General features: G+C 46.9%; 3 protein-coding genes and 1 pseudogene across 3 annotated transcripts; 3 read left to right on the plus strand and 1 right to left on the minus strand.

The window, feature by feature from the left end:
• LOC136653029 (olfactory receptor 14I1-like) lies at positions 1-972 on the plus strand. Its single transcript, XM_066629954.1, has one exon. It carries the CDS (start codon positions 1-3, stop codon positions 970-972), a length of 972 nt encoding a protein of 323 aa, XP_066486051.1.
• Positions 973-3,147: 2,175 nt separating this feature from the next.
• Positions 3,148-4,075, plus strand: LOC136653030 (olfactory receptor 14A16-like; annotated as a pseudogene).
• A 5,282-nt stretch (positions 4,076-9,357) lies between these two features.
• On the plus strand, positions 9,358-10,766 carry LOC136653031 (olfactory receptor 14C36-like). The gene is made up of 2 exons (XM_066629956.1): positions 9,358-9,367; positions 9,796-10,766. The coding sequence occupies exons 1-2, from the start codon at positions 9,358-9,360 to the stop codon at positions 10,764-10,766; spliced, it is 981 nt and encodes a 326-aa protein (XP_066486053.1).
• Positions 10,767-21,751: 10,985 nt separating this feature from the next.
• Positions 21,752-22,720, minus strand: LOC136653032 (olfactory receptor 14I1-like). The gene has a single exon (XM_066629957.1). The coding sequence runs from the start codon at positions 22,718-22,720 to the stop codon at positions 21,752-21,754; it is 969 nt and encodes a 322-aa protein (XP_066486054.1).
• Between the last annotated feature and the right edge of the window lie 1,971 nt (positions 22,721-24,691).

The raw sequence follows: 24,691 nt of genomic DNA on the forward strand, positions 1-24,691 counted from the left end.
ATGACATCTCCTGTTGCAGACAGAAGACCAAATCTGACCTCCACCTCTGATTTTCTGCTATTAGAATTGTCAGAGGTTCGAGAACTACGGATCTTGCATTTCTTTCTCTTCCTGGCCCTGTATTTGACCGCCATAACTGGAAATCTTCTCATCGTTTCTGCAGTAGGCCTTGACCATCACCTGCACACTCCCATGTACTTCTTCCTCATGAATTTAGCCCTGATGGACATGTGCACCATTTCAGTCATCATACCCAAATCGATGGCGAATTCACTCATGAATAGCAGGACCATTTCTTATTCTGGATGTGTCGCTCAAATGTACTTCTTTTTGTTCTTTGGAGGTTCCGACTTTGCGCTCCTGACGATAATGGCACATGACCGTTACGTCGCCATCTGCAATCCACTGCAGTATGAAGCTATTATGAACAAAGGAGCTTGCACTCAGTTGGCGATACTCTCATGGATTTGTGGTGCTGTCCATGCTATTATACACACATGTGGCACCTTTAACATGACCTTTTGCTCTCATGTGGTTGATCAGTTCTTCTGTGAAGTCCCCGAGTTAATGAGACTCTCTTGTGATGATTTGTACCTAGTTGAAGTGGGGCTTCTTGTGTTTAGTTGCAGTGCAGTGTCTAGGTGTTTTGTCTTCATCATTACAACGTATGTGTTGATATTCAGTGCAGTGCTCAGAATGCCTTCTGCACAGGGACGTCAGAAAGCCCTCTCCACTTGCATCCCACACCTCACTGTTGTCTCTGTATTTGTGCTCACTGGACTCTTTGCCTACACAAAACCTCCTAGTAATAGTTCATCTGATCTGGATCTTGGTTTTGCTGTTGTATATACCACATCCCCTTCTTTGCTGAATCCATTCATTTACAGCATGAGAAATAAAGAGATCCGAACTGCATTGTGGAAGTTATTTCATCAGAGGCATTTTCCTAACAGAATCCCAAGTTTGTTTTGAGTTAACCTTCTTCTCTAATGGAACAGTGGGAAAGACTCTAAAAATAATTAGCCCCGATTGTATGGAATGTTAGTCTGCCACATATACTCAGGCTTTCCTTTATCTTCACCTGAATTTGTCTCATTTTTCCAGTTATTCTAGTGATCAGCCAGAATTCCTTAAAAAATAGTAGACATTCTTGTTCGACTTTCCTTGTGCAGACACATACATCTATGTTGTTTTTATTAAACCAATTTTTTTTAGGAAGATTCTAATGAATAATGAATTACTTGCTCTTAGATGTAGTGGTGCTTGTGAAATGTAATATAGAGCATGCGTCATATCTCCTTTTATTCAGAGATTTGGTACCATACACTGTAATTAGTGTGGTGCAGACCAGACATCAGCAGACCCCCATCCTGGGATAAGATGGGATGCAGCGGAGCTAGTGGACGCATGATCTTTAACCCCCTTGCATACAAGACATGTCCCTTGCAGTTCCTCAGAGTTACACCAGCAAGGGATCTGGCATAGCCCTGAGGGGTTCTGTCAAGGACCATGTGGCAGCTGATGCACAGGTTAGTATCTTGAACCTAATCATATAACTTGGTAAATGAAGGCTGCTTCATGGAACTGCTAAAGTCTTGCATACTACACCTCAAAAGAAAGGGCTCCTGACTACTTCTGCAAATTCTGTATGTGTTTGTTTTCTTAATTGGCTGGGTATGTTTCTTCTCAGTTTTGTTTGGAAAGTCTGCAAGCTAGCAAGGTGATATCAGAGTTTTTCCATGATGACATTTGCTAAAGTTGAAAGGATAAATGATGTAACGACAGACCAACATTATTAAAATATGTTTCCTGTAACATTTAAAGTCCCAAATAAAAGAATGCTTTCAGGAATGTATCAAGTATTTAGCAGTGATCATTCAGGGTGTCCTGGATGGAGCCTTGCCTGCTCTTTGGGAAATTCCATAAGTGAACACATTTGGACCTGGTAAGAAGAGGCACCTCCTAGAAATGTCTTGGAGCCAACAATTGTTGCCAACACAAACACAGGGTCCTCAATTTTGCCTGTCCTCAGTGACTCCATGGCCAAATTCACAGCACAATCCTATCCTTTTCCTCCCCTGCCTATGCAGAGGTGCCACAAGAGCATGTACTGCATCCTGTGGTGGGTGGGCGATCCTGGAGTTCTCTTCTGGGCAAGGGAACATTTGCTCCCTTACCAAGGATTAGCCCTCTGTTGCTGGAATAGATCTACTTGGATTCGTGCCAGTGAGCTGGTGCAAGTTCAAGTGGATCCAGGAAGGCAAATCGAGGTTGGAACAAGCAATACGATATTGGTGGTGCTGCCCCCCCAAAACTGCCCTATTTCAGGCTGCAATTTGCTCCCATTCTTCTCCCTTTGCAGCCCACTCTGCGAGTTTTTCCAATGACTATGGAGTCAGGCCTCTTGGCCACTGCAAGCCCTTAACTTGCAGTGGTAGGCCCCTTCTCAGCACAGGCACCTCCACGTGCCATTTTCTTGCCCTTGTGAGGGCAGCTGGTAGTTTGGGAGGGGGTTGTTAGGGCCTGGTAAGGACAAGTTTCCACTGCCTACAAGGCTCATCTGTGGAGCACATGGTTAACCCCACCATATTACCAACATAACTCCCTCCCTCTCTTACCCAGGAGTGAGTGCTAGCTGAAGGACCTCAGGTGTAGCTCACTCTCACCGCCTTCTTGGCTCTAGGGTGTTCTTCAACCCTCTCCCGACAACCCCCATTTACACCCACCTGATCCCCTCCTCACCTCTCCCATTACCTTTCCTTCCTTGGCTGTAACTGAGCTACTCAACGTGCTGCCAGAGTGCACTTTACAGCCATTTTTCAGCAGTTGCCACCAGCAGAATGCACATTTCTCAGGAAACAAGGCCCAATAGGACTGGGCAGTTAGTTTCAAACTGAAACAAGAAGATTTAGGGCGCAATCCTAACCCTTTATGTCAGTGCTTAAGGGCAATGCATCTCTGAGGTAAGGGAATAAACATTCCCTTACTTTGAGGAGACCTCCATGAGTGAGACCGAACTGCTCATTTCACTGTACATTGAATAAACTGGTATAAACACAAATTGATTATAGTGGACTGAAAATCTAATCTTAATACAATTTAAGTTTACTTCCCACAGGTGACATGAAATTTCCAGCTGAAGATAAAATGTCCAATCTTACCTCCAGCTCTGACTTTCTGCTCCTGGAGTTCTCAGAAGCCCGAGACATACAGATCTTGCATTTCTTTTTGTTCCTAGTGTTGTACTTGACTGCCATAATTGGAAATCTTCTCATCATTAATGTAGTTGTCTTTGATCATCATCTGCACACCCCCATGTACTTCTTCCTAATAAACCTAGCCATAATGGACTTTGGCCTAATTTCTGTCATTGCACCCAAATCTATGGCTAATTCACTCATGAACAGCAGACTCATTTCTTATTCCGGTTGTATGGCCCAGGTCTTCTGCAGGATCAAATATTGTCCTCCTGACCATAATGGCACATGACCACTATGTTGCCATCTGCAATCCACTACAATATGAATCTGTTATGAACAAAGGGGCCTGCATTCAGATGGCAATCTGTACATGGATTTTTGGTGTTCTCTATGGTATTATACATGCGACTGGAACCTTTGCAAACACCTTTTGCTCCAATGTGGTTGATCAGTTCTTCTGTGAAATCCCAAAGATAATAAGACTCTCCTGCACTGAATTGTATCTTGTTGAAGTTGGGCTTCTTGTGCTTAGTTGTAGTGCAGGATCTGGATGTTTTGTCTTCATCCTTACAACCTATGCCTCCATCTTCACTGCTGTGTTCAGAATTCCTTCTGCACAGGGACATCAGAAAGCCCTTTCCACTTGCCTCCTCCACCTCACTGTTGTCTCTGTGCTCATGTTCACTGGAATCTTTGCCTATACAAAACCTCCCAGGAATAGTTCATCAGATTTGGATCTTACTTTAGCTGTGATCTATACCATATTTCCTCCTATGCTGAATCCATTCATTTGTAGCATGAGGAATAAAGAGATTCAGACTGCATTGTGGAATTTACTGCACAGAAGAAACTTTTCTAAGAAGTTACTTCTGTGACTGTTGAAATGTTCATGTTCTTTTTTAATCAGCATAGTGGGAATGTTCTAGAAATTATATGTTATGGTTATAGGAAAATGTTTGCCACACATATGTAGATTATTCTTCCACTTTAGCTGCTGTGGGGATCTGCCAGGCTCCTGACTGAGTAGATAACATCACCCTTGTACTAAACACAAACATTAATTGTTATGACACTTTTATGTAGTGGTGTAAGTCCACAGGATGCTCCACATAAAACTGAGGCTGTTTCCAGAGCCTCTAAGAGTCATTTTATCAGGGAGTACAGTTTCCTTTGGGCCTCTTTGCAAAGGGAGAGGGGTGAAACAGAGCAGGGGAGGGTGGTGGGCAAGCAGAAATGGGGTCAGGGTGGGGCAAAACAGGGTGGGGGAGATGAGAGACAGCTGGAAAAGTCTTTGGAGCCCAGGTGTAGCAGCGGGCCCCTGTTCCAGGCGCCAGATGTAGCAGCGCAAGATTCTGCTCTGGGGAGCACCCAAGGCTTTTGAGGGCCTTGATGCTTGATGGGAGACACACAAGACTGTCTCTTGTGGCCCGATGGAAAGTTTGCTAAAGCAGAAGCACTCTGAGGGTTTGAAAGTTAGATCTCAACAAAGTGTTAGAGCAATGAATACAACAGACAAGTATAGTAGCTAGATGCAGAAGGAAGAAGAAACAGTAGTGGGATCCAGCCTTCTCTGCCTTTTAATTCCTTCTCCAAACATTACACAACAGGCTGGGGTTTTCCATTCTCTCATCTTGTTTACAATACTAAGCCATGAGTCAATAGTCTGTGTAATAGGGACTTTTCCAAGAGGAAGCTGAGACTAACCACAATCACATTCCTAGATATGATTCTCTACAACAGGGGTGCTCACACTTTTTTGACTCGAGAGCTACTTTGAAACCCAGCAAGGCCCGGAGATCTACCAGAGTTTTTTTTACAATGTTTGTGCCATCATAACATATATTGTATTGGCAACCTTCAGTCTCGAAAGACTATGGTATCGCGCTCTGAAAGGTGGTTCTGGCACAGCGTCTAGTGTGGCTGAAAAGGCCAATCCGGGAGTGACAATCCCTTCCACACCGGGAGCAAGCGCAGTCTGTCCCTGGTCTGTCTCCCTGGCTATGGGCCTTCCTTCTTTGCCTCTTAGCCTCAGACTGTTGGCAAAGTGTCTCTTCAAACTGGGAAAGGCCATGCTGCACAGCCTGCCTCCAAGCGGGCCGCTCAGAGGCCAGGGCTTCCCACTTGTTGAGGTCCATCCCTAAGGCCTTCAGATCCCTCTTGCAGATGTCCTTGTATCGCAGCTGTGGTCTACCTGTAGGGCGCTTTCCTTGCACGAGTTCTCCATAGAGGAGATCCTTTGGGATCCGGCCATCATCCATTCTCACGACATGACCAAGCCAACGCAGGTGTCTCTGTTTCAGCAGTGAATACATGCTAGGGATTCCAGCACGTTCCAGGACTGTGTTGTTTGGAACTTTGTCCTGCCAGGTGATGCCGAGGATGCGTCGGAGGCAGCGCATGTGGAAAGCGCTCAGTTTCCTCTCCTGTTGTGAGCAAAGAGTCCATGACTCGCTGCAGTACAGAAGTGTACTCAGGACGCAAGCTCTGTAGACCTGGATCTTGGTATGTTCCGTCAGCTTCTTGTTGGACCAGACTCTCTTTGTGAGTCTGGAAAACGTGGTAGCTGCTTTACCGATGCGCTTGTTTAGCTCGGTATCGAGAGAATGAGTGTTGGAGATCGTTGAGCCAAGGTACACAAAGTCATGGACAACCTCCAGTTCATGCTCAGAGATTGTAATGCAGGGAGGTGAGTCCACATCCTGAACCATGACCTGTGTTTTCTTCAGGCTGATTGTCAGTCCAAAATCTTGGCAGGCCTTGCTAAAACGATCCATGAGCTGCTGGAGATCTTTGGCAGAGTGGGTAGTGACAGCTGCATCGTCGGCAAAGAGGAAGTCACGCAGACATTTCAGCTGGACTTTGGATTTTGCTCTCAGTCTGGAGAGGTTGAAGAGCTTTCCGTCTGATCTGGTCCGGAGATAGATGCCTTCTGTTGCAGTTCCCAAGGCCTGCTTCAGCAGGACAGCGAAGAAAATCCCAAACAAGGTTGGTGCAAGAACACAGCCCTGCTTCACTCCGCTTCGGATGTCAAAAGGGTCTGATGTGGAGCCATTGAAGACAACAGTGCCCTTCATGTCCTTGTGGAAAGATCTGATGATGCTGAGGAGCCTGGGTGGACATCCAATCTTGGGGAGAATCTTGAAGAGGCCGTCTCTGCTGACCAGGTCGAAAGCCTTTGTGAGATCTATGAAGGCTATAAAGAGTGGCTGTCGTTGTTCCCTGCATTTCTCCTGCAGTTGTCTAAGGGAGAATACCATATCAGTGGTGGACCTGTTGGCTCGGAATCCACACTGCGATTCTGGATAGACGCTCTCTGCAAGTACCTGGAGCCTCTTTAGTACAACTCGGGCAAACAGCTTTCCTACAACGCTAAGGAGAGAGATGCCGCGGTAGTTGTTGCAGTCACCCCTGTCACCTTTGTTCTTGTACAGCGTGATGATGTTTGCATCCCTCATGTCTTGAGGTACTCCACCTTCTCTCCAGCAGAGACAGAGGATTTCATGCAGCTCAGTGACGATGATCTCCTTGCAGCATTTTAGGACTTCAGCAGGGATGCTGTCTTTTCCAGGTGCCTTGCCAAAGGCAAGGGAGTCCAGGGCCACGTGAAGTTCTTCTAGGGTTGGTTCACTGTCAAGCTCTTTCATCACAGGCAGGCACTCAATGTTGTTCAGTGCTTCTTCGGTGACTACATTTTCTCTGGAATATAGCTCAGAGTAGTGCTGCACCCAGCGTTCCATCTGCTGTGCCCGATCCTGGATGACCTCGCCTGTGGCAGACTTCAGAGGGGCAATTTTCCTTTGTGTTGGACCTAGGGCCTGCTTGATACCATCATACATCCCCTTGATGTTGCCCGTGTCAGCTGCTATCTGTATCTCGGAACAGAGCTGGAGCCAGTAGTCGTTAGCACATCTTCTGGCAGTCTGTTGGACTTTGCTGCGAGCAGTTCGGAGGACCTGCAGGTTGCGCTCACTGGGACAGGCCTTGTATGCTGCTTGAGCTCTCCTCTTTTCCTCAATGACTGGTGTCAACTCCTCAGAGTGGGCTTCAAACCAGTCTGCCGCCTTGTTGGTCTTCTTGCCGAATATGGACAAGGCGGTGTTGTAAACGGTATTCTTGAAATGTTCCCATCTGTTGGATGCGTTTGCGTCGGCTGGGCCTGGAAGAGATTCCTCTTATATGTTCCTCTTATATGGATTCCTCTTATATGGAAGAGATTCCTCTTATATGATATGTTATATCATAACATATAACATTTATGTATACAATGTATGTTGGTGTACCTTGAGCCCAACTGACTATAACAGGACTTACTCCTGACTAGAAATGCCTAGGATTAGGCTGTGAGGCTGCAATCCTAGCCACACTTACCTGGGAGTAAGCCCCATAGAGTACAATGGGCCTTACTCCCGGCGTTTCCTCCCAGAGGCACCTGAAGGGGGGGGGTCGGCACTCCGCGATCTACTCATTTTGCCTTGCGATCTACCAGTAGATCGCGATCCACCTATTGAGCACCCCTGCTCTACAACATCTTCAAGGCTAGCTACAGAGCTTCAGACCTAGCATGTCACTAAGGCCGTGCCGAGTTTGCTCTGTGCATGTGCAAAGTGTGCTTTGCTTCATTGCCAACATACAAGGCTAAGGCTAACGCTTCTGTAGATAACCACTACACCCAGGTCTATCTGGAGCCCATGTGGCATCAGGTTTGGACTGTTAATTAACCAGTCTAGAGTACAGAAGAGGAAATAAAAAGGAAAAACATGAAAAAAGAGGAAAAACATGAAAAATCAAAAAAGGCCAGGCAAGTTTATTTCATCTGGTCATTGTTTCAAAATCATCACCTAGACACAAGGGAGATACTGAAAGTCAGTTCTTGGATGTCCATCATTAGGAGAAGAAAAAGCAAATGAGGAGAAATTTGCAGTGGTAGAAGAAAAGTAACACAGTAGCACTACTCAAACTAAGTTATCCAACTCTGATAAATGTTTTCATTTAGTTTCAGGGCTGAATCCTATCTGACATTCCAGCACTGATGCAGCCATGCAAACTAGTGTGTGCTGCATTCTGCAGTGGGGGGGGCAGTCATGGAGGCCTCCCCAAGGTAAGAGGATGTTTGTTCCCTTATCCTGAAGCTGCATTCAGCACTGAAAAGTCAGATAGGATTGAGTGCTCAATCTTGCTCATAAACTTGGCCCTCCCCCAAACACAAACGCACCAGTGTAGGAAAATTTAGGAAGGGGGGAGCCAATCAGTCTTCTTGCCCCGGGCCCAGTTCCACCTCTCAGTGTCCCTGTACAGGGGTTTACAACAGCAGAACAAATTCCCCATGATGGACCTCCTCCCATGCAGTGGGCAGGGCAGTGCCCCGGATGGTGGGCATGGTGATGTACCATCGTCCCACCCCATTGATTTTTTGCTATAACTTTTGATAGAATGACACAACAGAGTTCTACTGTCATAAAAGGGTATGTGTCACAAAACAATGTGTCAGCACCATAATGGACCTCCTCCCATACAGTGGGCAGGATCATGTTCCAAGTGGTGGGCGTGGTGATATACCTGCTGGTGTTCTGGCTATGACTTTTGAGAGAATAAAGATATTTCAACACAGTTTGTTTCATTGCATTCTGCACATAATTATGCATCCAATGATATATGACAGTATTATTTGAAAATGCCAAGATTTTAAAAATTTTGGCCAGAAGTGGTGTCACCCTCCTGTGCCCGTCACCTGGTGTGGCCTGCACCCCTGCCCCTCCCTATTGATGCAACTGTTAACCTATCCACATCTTATGGTTTGGAGACATCAGTCTCAATCTGCATGTCATGAAGAAATTGTTTCACTGCAATTTTCACATCTTGAAATGCTGCTTTGCTGAGCAAAGTAGAAAAAAATCAGCTTGAGGAAAAAAGTCTCAACCTTTTTTCCCCCCTGATCTACTGCACTAAACTCTAGGGAGCAAGCTTCCAAGAAGTCAAAAGGATCTGTAATAAATTTCCTTCGCATGCAGACAATCTTCATTGTCTATGTGTGAAAGAACTGCAGGCATCGTGTCCACTTTCAAAGGATGTAAAATGAGTAAGGGAATACCAGATTGTTCACACGTAATGATGGAAAAGATTCTGGGATAGGAATGTTATCTATTCTTGACAGATCAAGATGGCAAAAAGTAAGTACATGTTTCTCAGTTGTGTTTCATCTTGCCCACCCATCTATTCATCTTGTTTCTTCTCCAAAGACCATTCTATCACTTCTCCAAATTCTGTTATATCACTCCCTGAATCCTTGAGGGCACAGTTCAAAGAATGCCTCATTTATTTTGCTCAAAACACTGCCTTATCAAAACGCTGTAGTAAAATAGTACCTCCGATGGAAAAGGCTTGTCTCAGTGAATATCACTCACTAGTTCATTTTTCCACAAGTACTAATTTTGGTGATGCCTTAGATTTTCACAGTTCACTCTCCTACACATAATAATGATGACCTAATAGAAGGGATTATACTGCTCAACCACAGTAGTTTAAGTGCATGTATTCTTCTTTGAGTTGGCTTGATGTTCAGCTTGAATAGACTTAAAGTTCATTCTTTCTCCCACAGGCAACGTAAGATGTGTGAATGGGGACAGAATTCTCAATCTCACCTCCACTTCTGATTTTCTGCTACATGAATTCTCAGAGGTCCGGGAACTACAGATCTTGCACTCCTTTGCGTTCCTCACTTTGTACTTGACAACCATGATTGGAAATCTTCTCATCATTACTTTAGTGGTTCTTGATCGTAACCTGCACACCCCCATGTACTTCTTCCTGATGAACTTAGCACTGGTGGACATGGGCACCATTTCTGTCATTATACCCAAATCTATTGCTAATGCGTTTATTAGCAGCAGAAGCATTTCTTATTGTGGATGTGTTGCCCAAGTGTTCTTCTTTCTGTTCTTTGAAGCCACAGATTTATTTCTCTTAACCATTATGGCGCATGACCGTTATGTCGCCATCTGCAATCCACTACACTATGAAGCTATTATGAACAAAGGGGCCTGCATTCAGATGGCATCCTGTGCATGGATTAGTGGTTTTCTCTATGGTGCTATACATGCGACTGGCACCTTTGCCATCAGCTTTTGCTGTAATGTTGTTGATCAGTTCTTCTGTGAAATCCCCAAGTTACTAAAACTCTCCTGCACTGATTTGTACTTAATTGAAGTTGGGCTTCTTGTGCTTGGTTCTAGTGCAGGGTTTGGATGCTTTATCTTCATCATCACAACTTATGTGTCGATTTTCACTGTTGTGCTCAGAATTCCTTCTGCACGAGGTCGTCAGAAAGCCCTCTCCACTTGCCTTCCGCACCTCATTGTTGTCTCTGTGCTTATGTTCACTGGACTTTTTGTCTATGCAAGGCCCCCCAGTAATAGTTCATCAGATTTGGATCTTAGTTTAGCTGTCATATATAGCATCTTCCCTCCTATGCTGAATCCATTCATTTATAGCATGAGAAATAAAGAGATCCAGACTGCATTGTGGAATTTATTGCACCGAAGAAACTTTTCTAAGAAGTTACTTCTGTGACTGTTGAAATGTTCATGTCCTTTTTTATCAGCATAATGGGAAATATTCTAGAAATTATGTGTTCTAATTGTAGGGAAATGTTAGTTTGCCACACATACTCAAATTATTCTCCCACTTCTAGAGATCTGCTGCTCTAGAGATCTGCCAGGCTCTTGACAGAGAAGATAACTTCCCCCTTGCACTAAGCACAAACTTTAGTTGTTATGAACCTTTTATGTAGTGTTCTCAGTCCAAATGATGCTTCACATAAAACCAAATCAGTTTCTTTCATTCCCCCCCCCCCCACAAAAAGTTTGTGATATATTCTATAGGTGGGGCTGGAGGGATGAAGAAGGGGAATCAAAAACTAGAACAAAGTATTGCTATTGAACATGCTAAAGTTTAACTTGTGAATTAAAAGTAGTGCATGTATTATGCCTTAGAACAATGTTTCTCAAACTGTGAGTCGAGACCCACTAGGTGGATTGCGCGCCAATTTTGGGTGAGTCCCCATTACCATGCATTCCCCAAATAAATACAGCTGACAACAGGTATGGAATTAAAATGGGCCACTTTATTGAATACAAAATATTGCAACAGGGCAACAAAGGGGTAAACAAAACCCAACCCAAGTGCGGGGTTCTACATGGGGAAAACGGTCCTAGCCGTCTTCGTCCCTCAATCTCATAGGGCGTCCACCCGACTCCAGGCATAACTCAATTGTTATTAAGCCCGCCTCTCAACATCGACCAAAGAGGGTAAGTCAGCTGAACTGCTAAGCCTTCAGTTCACCCCTGCCAGAACCCCAAGTCTGAACAAGAGGCAGCCAGCCTGCCTCCTTGAGCCGGTCAGGCATCATGGGAGCGGTTCTGGTTCACACCGTCCTTGCTGACTTAGATTGGACACTGAAAAGATCTTCTGCCTACCCACCCCGCACTTCTACCACCACAAGGGGAGGTCAGCCTAGCGCTTGGCCTTCCTTGCACCCAAAAAAGGTTCTCAAGCCCTGTTGTAAGTCTGTTAAAAGAGGCCATAACCCATAGGGGAAAGATGCACTCCATCGCCACGGTAAAGAGCAGGCTTTCCAAGTCAAATTCCAGGATGATGGTTAGCTGCTCTCCCGAGTTCCTTGATGACCCTGCCCAGGTAAGCATTGAATCTTTTGTGGGCAATGTCTATTCTTCAAATGTTGCGCATCCACCTCCTAATCCTCCCAGACAGCATACCAGACCACAGGATAGTAATCCCAGGGAACTTACTAACGAGTGTTGCAAAATCCCTGCAGGCCTGGAGCCTCAAGGACATAGAAGTGCTCTGGCCCAAGTCATTCTTCCCTAAGTGGACAACGATTACCTGGGGCAGGGGGTTGAGTGCGATAAAATCCAGAAAGGCTGGGAAAAAATGACTCCAACGCATACCCCTCTTGGCCAGCCAATCAATGTGTGCAACATCACCCAGCTCTGCCTGAGAGCCGATGACATGGCATGCTTCTGGGTCCAAAAAACTATGGAATGTCCACAGATCAGGACCCTGGCTGGGCACCTCCCTCACGGACCTGTTGACAGAAAAGCTCATCGTGAGGCGAACTCACTTAACACCCACTTAGAATAGCTCACAGTTAAAAGTATAACCAATTCGCTCAACCTTGTGAGGAATACACATCACCCCACCCAAATGGGTCTGGGCAAACACTTGCGTGGCCAGTAACCTGGTCATCACAAACACATCGCCCCCATCTGAAAGGGACTGGGGGCAAACACGATCCAGGCCAGAGCCTGATCAACAGGGGTCCTTACATACCAGGGGTCGGCAACCTGCGGGTCTAGAGCCGCATGTGGCTCTTTCAGCTGCCTGCTGCGGCTCCTCCCGGTGAAAGTGGCAAAGGGGGTAACAGGAAGCACCTGTGTTGGGAGGGCAGGCTGCTTCCCTCAGTCCCCTGAGCTCACTGCCCTCCTCTCCCTTCACCCCCACCTGCCCCGCATTGGTTTCCCTTTTCAATTTTACCCACTCTGCAGGCTTAAGCTCCCTATTTTTCCCTTCCCCAACTCTCCAGCAGGACACCCTCCTCCTCAGCCATTGCAAGCCCTTGCAGCCCGCCTTTCCCTGAGCTGGTCCCCACTCAGTGCAAGGAGAGGCTTTTCCCCCAAAGCAGAGGAGACATCCTGTGTGTCTACTCAGTAGTAAGCCCCATTACAGCAGATTAAGCTTACTCCCAGGAAAGGGTGCCTGGGATGGCAGCCTTGGAGCTTGCTCAAGGCCAAGCGCAAGGTGAGTGGGAGCCTGCACAGGTCTGTTTGAGAGTAAGCCCCTGGGCTACTCCCAGGAAGGTGTGGAGGGCTGTAGCCTCAGCCTCCTCCTGTGCAGGTCTACTCACAAGTAAGCCCCACTGTAGTCAGTGGGGCTTCCTCCCAGGAAGGTGTGGAGGGCTGCAGCCTCAGCCTACTCCTATGCAGGTCTACTCACAAGTAGTGAGGCTCCCTCCCAGGAAAGTGTGGAGAGGACTGCAACCTGAGAGCTCCAACCAACTTGTCTTCTCAGAAGTCCCATTGTAGCAAATGGGGCTTACTCCCAGGATAGTGTGGAGAGGGTTGCAGCCTGAGTGAAGGAGGGCAGGCAGGCAGGCAGGCAGGCAGGCAGGCAGGCAGGCAGGGCAGAAGCTGGCCTGTGGCTGCCCCCCCTTGCTTCTTCTCTTCCCCACCTCTGGAGTCTGTGTCCTTTTTTCTTTCCAGCAGGGTGCCTCTGGAAGGTGGGGGGAGTTCTTTAGTATCCACGTAAGATAAGCAGATGTCATAACCGCCATATGTATTGGAATCCTGGAAGATCTGGTGAGGAGGTAGATGTGGTGTCAGCAGTGGCCCCTTTAAGGGTAAGGCCTGGGCATCCAGCAGAGTGTGCTGCACAGCTGCAGCCACTTGAAGGCAATAGGGCCCTCAGGGATATAAGGAGCACCTGAGGAAGGAGGTGTGGGTTGTAGAAGGACTGCAGGTAGGAGAGGAGACAGACTGACTTGGCTTATTGACGTTGACTTGGATACTCTTGACTGATTTACTTTGGAATCTGATCTTGGACTGTGACTTGGCTTACTGACTTTGGACTCTGCCCTGGATACTCTGACTGACTTTGTGACTAATGGACTGCTGGAGAAACTGGAGTTTGAAGTGTGGCTGCTGTGCTCAAGACCTGCTGATGACCCAGGGTCTGCTGTAGTGGTGGGAGGCTGCTGGCAGGAGAGAGGACCTCTGCAGGTTGAACAGGCGAGCTACCCTGGAGGTGGGGTCCAGCAGGACTGCAGGGCAGAACCAGGGTCATTTGTTGGGGGAAAGAAGGGGAGCTAATTTGCTTAAAGTGGGCATAATTCTCCAGGCAGAGAATGGCCTTGGAATCAGGCAAAACACCATAGAGGACCAGGTGTCTGGAAACACAGGACAAGAATGTATGACAAAACTAACTAAAAGCTACAAGAGGGGACTACATTATAAAAATGGGACCTATAAGAGCATAAAGGTAAAAAAACAACAACACTATATATGCAGTGTTATCTTCATTTTAGATGTCGAAAGGGTTTTGTGGCTCCTAAGGTTTTTTTTCCTCCGGCAAACGGGTCCAAATGGCTCTTTGAGTGTTTAAGGTTGCCGACCCCTGTTATAGACCAAAGACGGCAACTACACATCGTGCCAACGTGGTGCAGTACATTGGGGTAAATGCAACTGCAAATAACTACCCCCCATGATCACCCAGGCAGTCACGGCCTATACTGACAGGGCTAGCATTAATGAACACAGTATTTAAAAGCGCCAGAGAGCCATCCTGGGGCAAAAAAGCCAATGCGAGCCGCTGCTGATGCTGCCCCAATTCAAAAAGAATGAAGCCCGGATAGCTCTGGCCTCAAACCTAAGTGAGCCAATGCCCTTTCAAAAAATGACCCAAAATGGATGAATCGTGAGAGGGGAACGATACAACTGTCTAAATAGCGGGCCTGCTCCTGAAAGGAGCCAACAAGGAATACTGTTCCATGGCAAATACAGGGCAAAGGTACCACATAGGAGCCCATTTAAGCTGAATCCACTGCCCATGCCCCAAAGTCCCCCCCCCACTCTCAAGGGATAGAGGCAGGGCACCCATTAGGTGGGTTGATAATTGCAAAGACACTAGCCTTGTCAAAGGACAGCACTTCTGTGCCTATCCGCACTGGGTTACTACACCTGGTCAATGTGCAGCAACACTGCCATGCCTGTTAAGCAGGGTACTAAAGGCATCAACCCACTTACGAGGAGTAGGGACATCCTACCTATTAGGCGGAGTTGGTAACAGAACATAGCCCCACACTCTCAAGGAATAGAGGCAGGGCACCCATTAGGTGGCTGCACAGGGCTACTGCACCTGATAAATGCACAACTTGAAGGAGATTTTTAAGGTTTACCTGTATTGGTATATCTTCTTATGTAAACCTATGTATGTGTTTAACTCTAGTAATGTATATTGATCTCTGAAACTGGTTTTCGGGCCTACAATTATGGCTACAGACTTTGGTTCTCTGTTACGCAGATAAGAAGGAATGTGTTTTTCAGCTCTAAACTGTGGCTGACAGCCAGGGACTTTTGCAAGGGAACATCCAAGATCATGTCAACTTGTACTAGGGCGCTTTGACCTGAGTTTCGATGAGTTCTGGAAGTTTGGAAAGTCCCGAGAAGCCAAAATGCGTCATGGTTGTTATGGACAGTTTGTTTCTACTGTTATAAAAGTGATTACAAACGGGAGGTACAGTAGGGGGTATGGTCCTATCCGTGACCAGTCTGTTCGAGCCTGTTAGAAAATAAACCATCTGAAAGAGAGCAACTCTTGATTTTTTCATTTCGGCTTCTAATTGGAAACAAAGAAATCCAAATTCTTTCTATCAGACTGCAGCGCCATGCCTGTTAAGCAGGTTACTAAGGGCATCACCCCACTAATGAGGAATAGGGATAGCACACCCGTTATGTGGGACTGGTAACAGAACATAGCCCCACACTCTCAAGGAATAGAGGCAGGGCACCCATTAGGTGGGTTAATAAGCAAAGACACTAGCCTTGACACAGGCCATTACAACTGTGCCTATCGGCACAGGGCTACAGCACCTGGTAAATGCGTGGCTGTACCGCCACACCTGTTAAGCAGGTTAGTAAAGGCATCACCCCACTACTGAGGATTAGGGACAACCACACCCATTAGGCGGGATTGGTAACCGAACACCCCCCCCCTCACTTTCAAGGAGCAGAGGCAGTGCAACCAATTAGGTGGGTTAATAATTGCAAAGATCCTAATCTTAACCAAAGGCATTGCATCTGTGCCTATCTGCACTGGGCTACCACACCTAATATTAAACACATAGCAACCCTGCTGGGGGAGATGCCCCCCCACTAGAGGGGGCTAAACTTCCTGGTAATCCCAGTACCTGATATTGGGCAATAAGCCTGTGGTGATCAGCCCCCACAGGGGCAGCTTTAATAAATTCCCCATGCCACATTAATTTGAAAATCCCTGGTGAAGTCCTGCCATCCTGATGCTCCCTACTGGCAGGAACCGATGGCCTGTGTCAGAGACCAATGACAGTGGGTAGAAGTCCAAGTGCCAATGTGCAGCCATTAGACAAAAGCTGACCTAGCATGGACTAGGCAACTATACTGATAGGGAATACCTTGTCCTCAAGTGCCGATTGTGCACCCTATACAGCGTGGTGATACCCCAACTTTGGGATCAGGACCCAATTAAAATTAAGGCTATATCAACCACTCAAGCCTCCGTGGTCATAACGGTTATTTGCTCTTCCCCCAAATAGTGGTTTGTTTCAATTTTTTTAAAAAAATGCATATAGCCTAGCCATTTGTCAGTTTTATGACCAATCAAAAGCGGGTTGGCACCTATTGTGGGTCAGGAAGTTATAATTTGTGGACCATAGTTAAAGAGCATTAATGCCCAACCTGCAACCATTGTTGTAACACAAGGCAGGTAAGAGCTAGTCCACGGGGGCATCTTTCCTCTAACCCTCAAGCATCTTTCAAATCCCAAAAAACCCTTGGTGTAGCCTGTCCCCTAAGGTTACAAGCCAAAGGATGTGGAAGCCAGGTGGGCACTATTTGACCAAACTACCAGTCCCCTTTCCCTTTGCTCAAGTAGGGATGGTTTGAGAAGTTAATGCTCCATTTCCCAGGAGGGAAGAAGACTATCAAATGTGCTGAAGTCAGTGATTTACTCAGGTAGCTGACTCACGCGAACGAAACTTTAAAATGGCCAGGTAGCATCTGGACCCTGTTTGGGCCAATCTCAGAGACATGCACTCGATACCTTTGGTGGGCTTCTGTAGCTATCAACTAAAAACAGCGCTCCTCCTAAAAGTGGGTGTTGTTATTGCTATTATGAAGTCCCAGAACAAGCTGGGTTGAAACCTCTAAGACTATAGCCAAGTACAAAGAGTAACAAGGCTTGGACAATAACATGCACCATTGCCCAGCTGCTGCACCTATCTTTGTCCTCCCACCCAACAACTATCACCCCATGGGAGGGGCAATGCAGGAGCACTGTCAACCCGCAAACTGGGGAATTATGGGAAACCAAGGCTCCCAGTATTTCCTGAGGGAGGAAATTACTGCTAAGTGCTCATAACCCATCTGATACCGGCGATGCCTGGATAACTAAGAAAAGGCTCTCAAGGCCCTGAGGCTCCCAATATCATGCCCTTTACTGTGAGCAAGTGTCACAGACCAAAACGGAGCCCTCTTCCCAGAATACCTGCAAAAGAGTGGGCTCTTGAGTTCATTCTCCCCAGCAGGTGAGGAAATGGGATATGGGGGGGCAGTAAAACGATACCAAGCAAAGATTACTGAGATTATGGTCATAGGCCATCCAAGCCGCCCCAGCGTGGTCGCGAAAAGCGCGATGAAAAATGTCCAGGTATTTAAAGAGTTTCCCAGCTTTCTTAGGGTACATCTGGACAGTGACCCCTGCCTATATGATGAAACCATTGAGCCAATTAGTCCAATTTTTGTCAATTTTCTTTGCCTAACGGTTACAACATCTTGCATGGGATCACTCACTTTGGGGATAGGCTCTGGCTCAATGTGTAAAAGGCTAAGCATGTCTATAAAGTCACCTCGCCATATCTTCTCCTTAACTGCCAAGGCGAGGTGTGAACACAAAGGGATGGCAATAGTGCCATATGAAATCTTAGGCTTTTCTTTCTCCTCTACAAGGTCTAGAGAAGCAACCCCCCAATCCACATCCTGCTGTTCAAAATCAGGCTCACGAACAGCCAGGTACTGCAAATAAGTCAGAGGGGTCCTCCCTGCCACTGATCTAGCCTTGGTATATGGATATGTCCAGCCTAATGCCCAAGGGTACTGTGGATAGCTAGGACCATGCCAAAAAGTAGGGGGGCCCCCAAGGGGACCAGGGTTGCACCAGGACAGTCTGGCCAGAAGTCCAGCTTTGGCCCTCCCGTGCATCCCAAACCGGTTCCAGATTCTGGTCACAGTCAAACACTGGCTCACCTTGCTCCCCGCTGCCTCTATAGGCCTGCGGTCTTGGCTTCTTGTGGGCTGCCCACCTCAACCTCAGGGGAGCTGTCTTCTTGTGGGCCACCCTCCTTGGTAGTGACCAGCGCACCAGCTGAGGCGGCGCCTGCTTAGAGGGGGAGAGGCACCCATCAATGCACCTTCATTCATTCATTCATTCATTCATTCTCGGGCCTGCGAGGACCAGGGGCCGGACTGGAACTCCAGCCCCCATCGTCCCGACCAGCATTCCTGAGTGCCTTTTCTTTTTGTCTGGCTTTGTAATGGGCCATAAAGGCATGAAACTACGCCATCTGGTCCTCCTCGTCTGAGGAAGAAGGAGGGAAGAGGGTGGCTGCACCAGGGCAGGCCTTTTGGCAGTCTTACCACCTGACTTCTGCATCTTTTTCCCCATGTCCTTACCCCCCAATGTAGTATATGAGACTGGGGCCCACCACCCCTGTGTTCTTGCTTTAACCAGTAGGATACAGTAGCCCCGTGAGGAGGGCACGATAGCTTTGCTGAAGAACTTATCTGCTGTCACCTGTGCTCAGGGATCACCCTGCTGGCAATGAAGATGCCAAGGGAATATCCCCCCAAAAAAGTGGGGGAGGGGGCGGCCAGCAGGAGCTGATGCCATCTGAGAAAAACCCTTATGCAGCAGCTCCAAATCTAGGTCTCCTGTCCAAGCCAGGACCCTGCTTAGCTTCGTTTATGCTTGAGCATCAGCACCACACAGCCACCAGGCCTCATAGCCAGTTGAGGGAGGTGGATTCAACCTTAGACTAATGCACAATGGGAGGGTGAAATACCTCCCCTCTAATTAAGCCCCCCCCAGCAGCCCCTAACAGGGACTCTGGCTTCCCAGCTCAAAGACTGGGGGGAGCACGGGAAAAGAAAATAGCGCCGAGCTCTATGGGCCCTGCAACGCCACACGGTCCCCCAAAATGGCCGCCGCCACCCAGGACGCTCACCCCTGGACTCCCAGCCACCTGGCACGGCAGGAGGAGCGCCCGCTGCCGCCCAATATGGGGTGTGCTGAGGCAGCAGCCTCGGCTGCCAGAGGGACCAGCCGCCCGGCCCGCTCGGCGGGCGGCCATCCCCCCGGGACCCAGCCACTTGGTGTGGCGCCACCGCCCAATATGGGGTGCACTGAGGCTATGGTCTCGGCTGCCAGAGGGGACAGTCGTCTGGTCCGCTTGGCGGGCAGCCGCCCCACCTGGCACCCAGCTGCTTGGTGCGGCTGGGAGGAGGCTCCCACTGCCACCACCAGCCAGGCGACTGGAGCCTGCAGCTCTACCTGCCCCTGGCTTGTGTCACCCGGGCCACCCGTGGGGCTGCCATCGCCCACGCATGGGGCTAGGAGGTTGCCGGCACTGACTGGGCTTGACAGCGGGCTAGCCCACTCAAGCCCCATTCTCTGGGAAGCCTCCTGCTCCTGGCTATGCATCCACACCGGTCACTTGCCAGGAACGGACTGAGCTCCCTCAGTGCATGAACGCTGGAGGAGCTCTCCCGTCCCACCCCCCCTTTCAGCCAGCCAGCCAATCAGCTGGCAGCAACTCACTGTTGCTGGCTGGAAAGGGGGAAAGCCCGGCAATCCCTGCTAACACGCCAGGGAGGCCTCAGTGCTGCTGCCTGCATTGGACTGCCAATGGTCCCTTCCCCCTGTTTAACCCCACCCCAACACTGGCTGCCTAGGCACTGTTCCTGGGCTGCTCTTGGTCATCATAGTGAGGATCCTTGTCATCACTCCGAGTTTGCATCCTCCCGCTAAAGCTCTCAGGTGAGACAGAGCTCAGATGGGAAGGTGATCACCTAAAGAGAGCTCAGTCCCACTCCCTGCAAGGCTCCACCAATCAGGGGGAAGCCCCATCGTGGAGCATGAGGTGGGATGCAGCAGTGCACCGTTAGCGCAGATTGCATGTTAACAGCTTTTAGGGTGATCGCAAAACAAGACACCCTAATGTGTGGAACTGTTCCACAACTGCATCTGGCAAGCAGCCACAGCACCTTGCCAGTGGATTCTCCATATCCTCTGGCTCAGGAAAGTCAGCACAGGGTGTGGGAGGGAGGCAGGGAGAAGAATGGGAGCAAATTGCAGCCTGGAATGGGGCAGTATTAGGGGTGGCAGCACCACCAATATCCTATTGCTTGTTCCAACCCCGATTTGCCTTCCTGGATCCACTTGAACTTGCACCAGCTCACCTGCACGAATCTAAGTAGATCTATTCCAGCAACAGAGGGTGAATCCTTGGTAAGGGAGCAAATGTTCCCTTGCCCAGAAGAGAACACCAGGATCTCCCATCCACCACAGGATGCAGCACATATTTTTGTGGCACCTCTGCATAGGCAGGGGAGGAAAAGGATAGGATTGTGCTGTGAATTTGGCCATGGAGACGGTGAGGACAGGCAAAATTGAGGACCCTAAATTTGTGTTGGCAACAATTGTTGGCTCCAAGACATTTCTAGGAGGTGCCTCTTCTTCTTACCAGGGCCAAATGTGTTCACTCATGGAATTTCCCAAAAAGCAGGCAAGGCCCCATCCAGGACACCCTGAATGATCACTGCTAAATACTTGATACATTCCTGAAAGCATTCTTTTATTTGGGACTATAAATGTTACAGAAAACATGTTTTAATAATGTTGGTCTGTTGTTACATCTTTTATCCTTTCAATTTTAGCGAATGACATCATGGCATCATGACATCATTTTAACTGTGACATCACCTTGCTAGCTTGCAGACTTTCCAAACAAAACTGAGAAGAAATACACCCAGCCAATGAATAAAACAAACAAATACAGAATTTGCAGAAGTAGTCAGGAGCCCTTTCTTTTGAGGTGTAGTATGCAAGACTTTAGCAGTTCCATGAAGCAGCCTTCATTTACCAAGTTATATGATTAGGTTCAAGATACTAACCTGTGCATCAGCTGCCACATGGTCCTTGACAGAACCCCTCAGGGCTATGCCAGATCCCTTGCTGGTGTAACTCTGAGGAACTGCAAGGGACATGTCTTGTGTGCAAGGGGGTTAAAGATCATGCGTCCACTAGCTCCGCTGCATCCTATCTTATCCCAGGATGGGGGTCTGCTGATGTCTGGTCTGCACCACACTAATTACAGTGTATGGTACCAAATCTCTGAATAAAAGGAGATATGACGCATGCTCTATATTACATTTCACAAGCACCACTACATCTAAGAGCAAGTAATTCATTATTCATTAGAATCTTCCTAAAAAAATTGGTTTAATAAAAAACAAGATAGATGTATGTGTCTGCACAAGGAAAGTCGAACAAGAATGTCTACTATTTTTTAAGGAATTCTGGCTGATCACTAGAATAACTGGAAAAATGAGACAAATTCAGGTGAAGATAAAGGAAAGCCTGAGTATATGTGGCAGACTAACATTTCCATACAATCAGGATTAATTATTTTTAGAGTCTTTCCCACTGTTCCATTAGAGAAGAAGGTTAACTCAAAACAAACTTGGGATTCTGTTAGGAAAATGCCTCTGATGAAATAACTTCCACAATGCAGTTTGGATCTCTTTATTTCTCATGCTGTAAATGAATGGATTCATCATAAAAGGGATTATGGTATATATGACAGCAAAGCCTAGATCCAGGTGAGATGAAACATTACCAGGAGGTTTACTATAAGAAAAGATTCCAGTACATGCAAACAAAGAGAGAACAGTGAGGTGTGGGATGCAAGTGGAGAGGGCTTTCTGACGTCCCTTTGCGGAAGGGATTCTGAACACTGCCCTGAAAATCAACACATACGTTGTAATGAAGACTAAACAACCAAACATTACACTACAACTCAGGACAAGAAGTCCAACCTCAACTAAGTACAAATCATTGCAGGACAGTATGATTAACTTGGGAACTTCACAGAAGAACTGATCAACCACATGAGAGCAAAAGATCCTGCTAAAAGTACCACTTGTGTGCAAAATACCATTGATAATGCCACAAATCCATGCACTCATTGCCATCTGAATGCAAACACCTTTGTTCATAATAGTTTCATATTGTAGTGGATTGCAGATGGCGACATATCGGTCATGTGCCATGATGGTCAGAAGCACAAAATCTGAGCCTCCAAAGGAGAAAAAAAAGAACACCTGAGCAACACATCCATAATATGAAATGGTCCTGCTATTCATGAGTGAGTTAGCCATTGATTTGGGAACGGTGACAGAAATAGTGCCCATGTCCATCAGGGCCAGGTTAATCAGGAAGAAGTACATAGGAGTGTGCAGGTGATGATCAAGGACTATTATAGTAATGATGAAAAGGTTTCCAACCATGGCTGTCAAGTACAAAACCAGGAAGAGAAAGAAATGCAAGATCTGTATTTCTCGAACCTCAGAAAACTCCAGAAGCAGAAAATCAGATGTGGAGGTGAGATTTGGTCTTCTGTCCATAACAGGAATATTCATACTACCTGTGAGACGATAAACTGAATTCAATTAAAACAGATGTCCCTGTGTAATGAAGCAGAGCTACTTAAGCTTAGACCACTTTGGTTCATAGAATATGAAATGACTAATAGAATCAGGGACATGCAGTGTGGAGGCAGCAGGCAAGGCAGAACAGCCCCATTGTAGTCTGTGGAAAAGCACCATAGCCACCCCACCCACTTACACCTGAGGAGGCTCTCTTTATACTTGAGAAAGCAGATGTACGAAGAGCCTCCTCAGGTATAAGGAGAGCATTTTTTTGGTGTAAGCAGGCAGGGTAGCTGCAATGCTTTTCCATGGACAACGATGGGGCAGTTCTGCCTCACCTGCCCCCCCCAACACATGTCCTTGAATAGAATGAACTCTTCAAGAAATTCTGTTGTATAAGGGGAGATGGTATGGGATAATCCTAGTCCTCAATAGACTAGTTTTCATGGTACAAAGTGCTGGTGAGTTATGTTCACGGAAATAAGTTATTTCTATCAGGAGTACTTTGGTACAGCATTTGGTTAAGGCAGCGTTTTGTTGAGAATAGTATCAAAGCAGGGTAAGAAAGACTGTGTATTTGTTTCTTCATGCCAGAACTACCATATTTCTTCACTGTCCACAGACAAATATTGGGCTTTGTTGGAGGAGTGGCAGTGTTTGAGCTGAGCCACCAATTATATATAGCTGCGTTTTTCAAACTCAGGGAGTTTGAGGACCGCAGTAAGTCCTTGCAGGGAAGGGGAGGGGAGGGAGGCAGGGGTGGGGGTGGGGGCGGGTGAAGGTGTTGCAAGGTCCAAAAAGCAAGACTCAGTAGTCAAGGGTGATCGTTTGCAAGCTTTTATTTCGTTGCCAGCAATGGGCATCTCATGGGACTACTATCCAAAGCACTGAGAGTGAGTATCAATGTTAACCAGACCCTTTATAACATTCTGGGTTCTTTGTTTGAAGATTTGAACTTCCCATTGGCTGAAGTTTGACATCATAGATGGGGCTAACTCTTAATAGGCTGTAGATAGCCTTAGAGACACTTGATAGGTGAGCTTCAAGTTACAGGTTTCTAAATAAGGTAAAATTAAACAATTAAACATATTGAATTACAAAGTTTTCAAGAACCAGCAGGGGATGCTATAACATTATTTAATCCAGGACTGTCCTTCTTGGCAGAACTTCAAACCCATTTCTTGGCATACATTCCCTTCAGACTCTTGGATGGCCTTGCTTGAGCCACCTGTCTTATCTCTCCTGCATTCCTTCTCCTGTTTTTAGCAAAACACTGTGGGGCCCTCTGCCAACCTCTGTTAAGCAAGGTCCTTTAAACTTCCGTTTAACAGTTTTACTCTATGTCTTAATTCTATTTGTGACCAGTTACTTTGAGTACATTGGTACTGAGGGATCTATAGTGGTGTATATCTTTGCTAGAAGTGACCTCTTCCCTTTAGTGGCTGGCTAAGCTTCTTGTGATTTTTCATATATTTTAACATAAAACTAGCCAAACTTTCACTGCACCACATTTTCTTTTTATTAAATCCTTCTCCTATTTACCTTCAAACAAGTTACTCAGACATTACATACCAGGCAAACTGCTTGAAGCAACCCTGCACCAACCCCCTCTAAACATTCATTTCTCCATTTCAGTTGCAATTCAAACAAAGACTGATTTTCAAGGATGTTCTTGCTTATCTAATTAAATGTATTCTTTTTTCTAAATTGGTCTCTTGCAGGTATCTGTGACCAGCTAGCTAGACACTATATTAGTTTGCCAAGAACCTTGCCAACTGATAAGCCAGCCGCTAAAACTTACTTCTAATGACTACAATTGTTGCATATATGTGTTTACTCAGCTTGTGATATCTTGGCTGGCCGTATACTTCTGCCAAGATGTCACCTATCTATCTTTGCCTTAGATACGACTCCCTTTTCCAAATTCTAAAGTGTATCACAGCCTTTGAAGCCCAAGGTCTC

Source organism: Tiliqua scincoides, chromosome 5 (assembly GCF_035046505.1).
Source record: "Tiliqua scincoides isolate rTilSci1 chromosome 5, rTilSci1.hap2, whole genome shotgun sequence".
Lineage (NCBI taxonomy): Eukaryota > Metazoa > Chordata > Lepidosauria > Squamata > Scincidae > Tiliqua > Tiliqua scincoides.

What these genes read in the sequence shown, in the direction of transcription:
- LOC136653029 (XM_066629954.1), top strand. Translation starts at nt 1, where the DNA reads ATGACATCTCCTGTTGCAGACAGAAGACCAAATCTGACCTCCACCTCT.
- LOC136653032 (XM_066629957.1), bottom strand. Translation starts at nt 22,720, where the DNA reads ATGAATATTCCTGTTATGGACAGAAGACCAAATCTCACCTCCACATCT.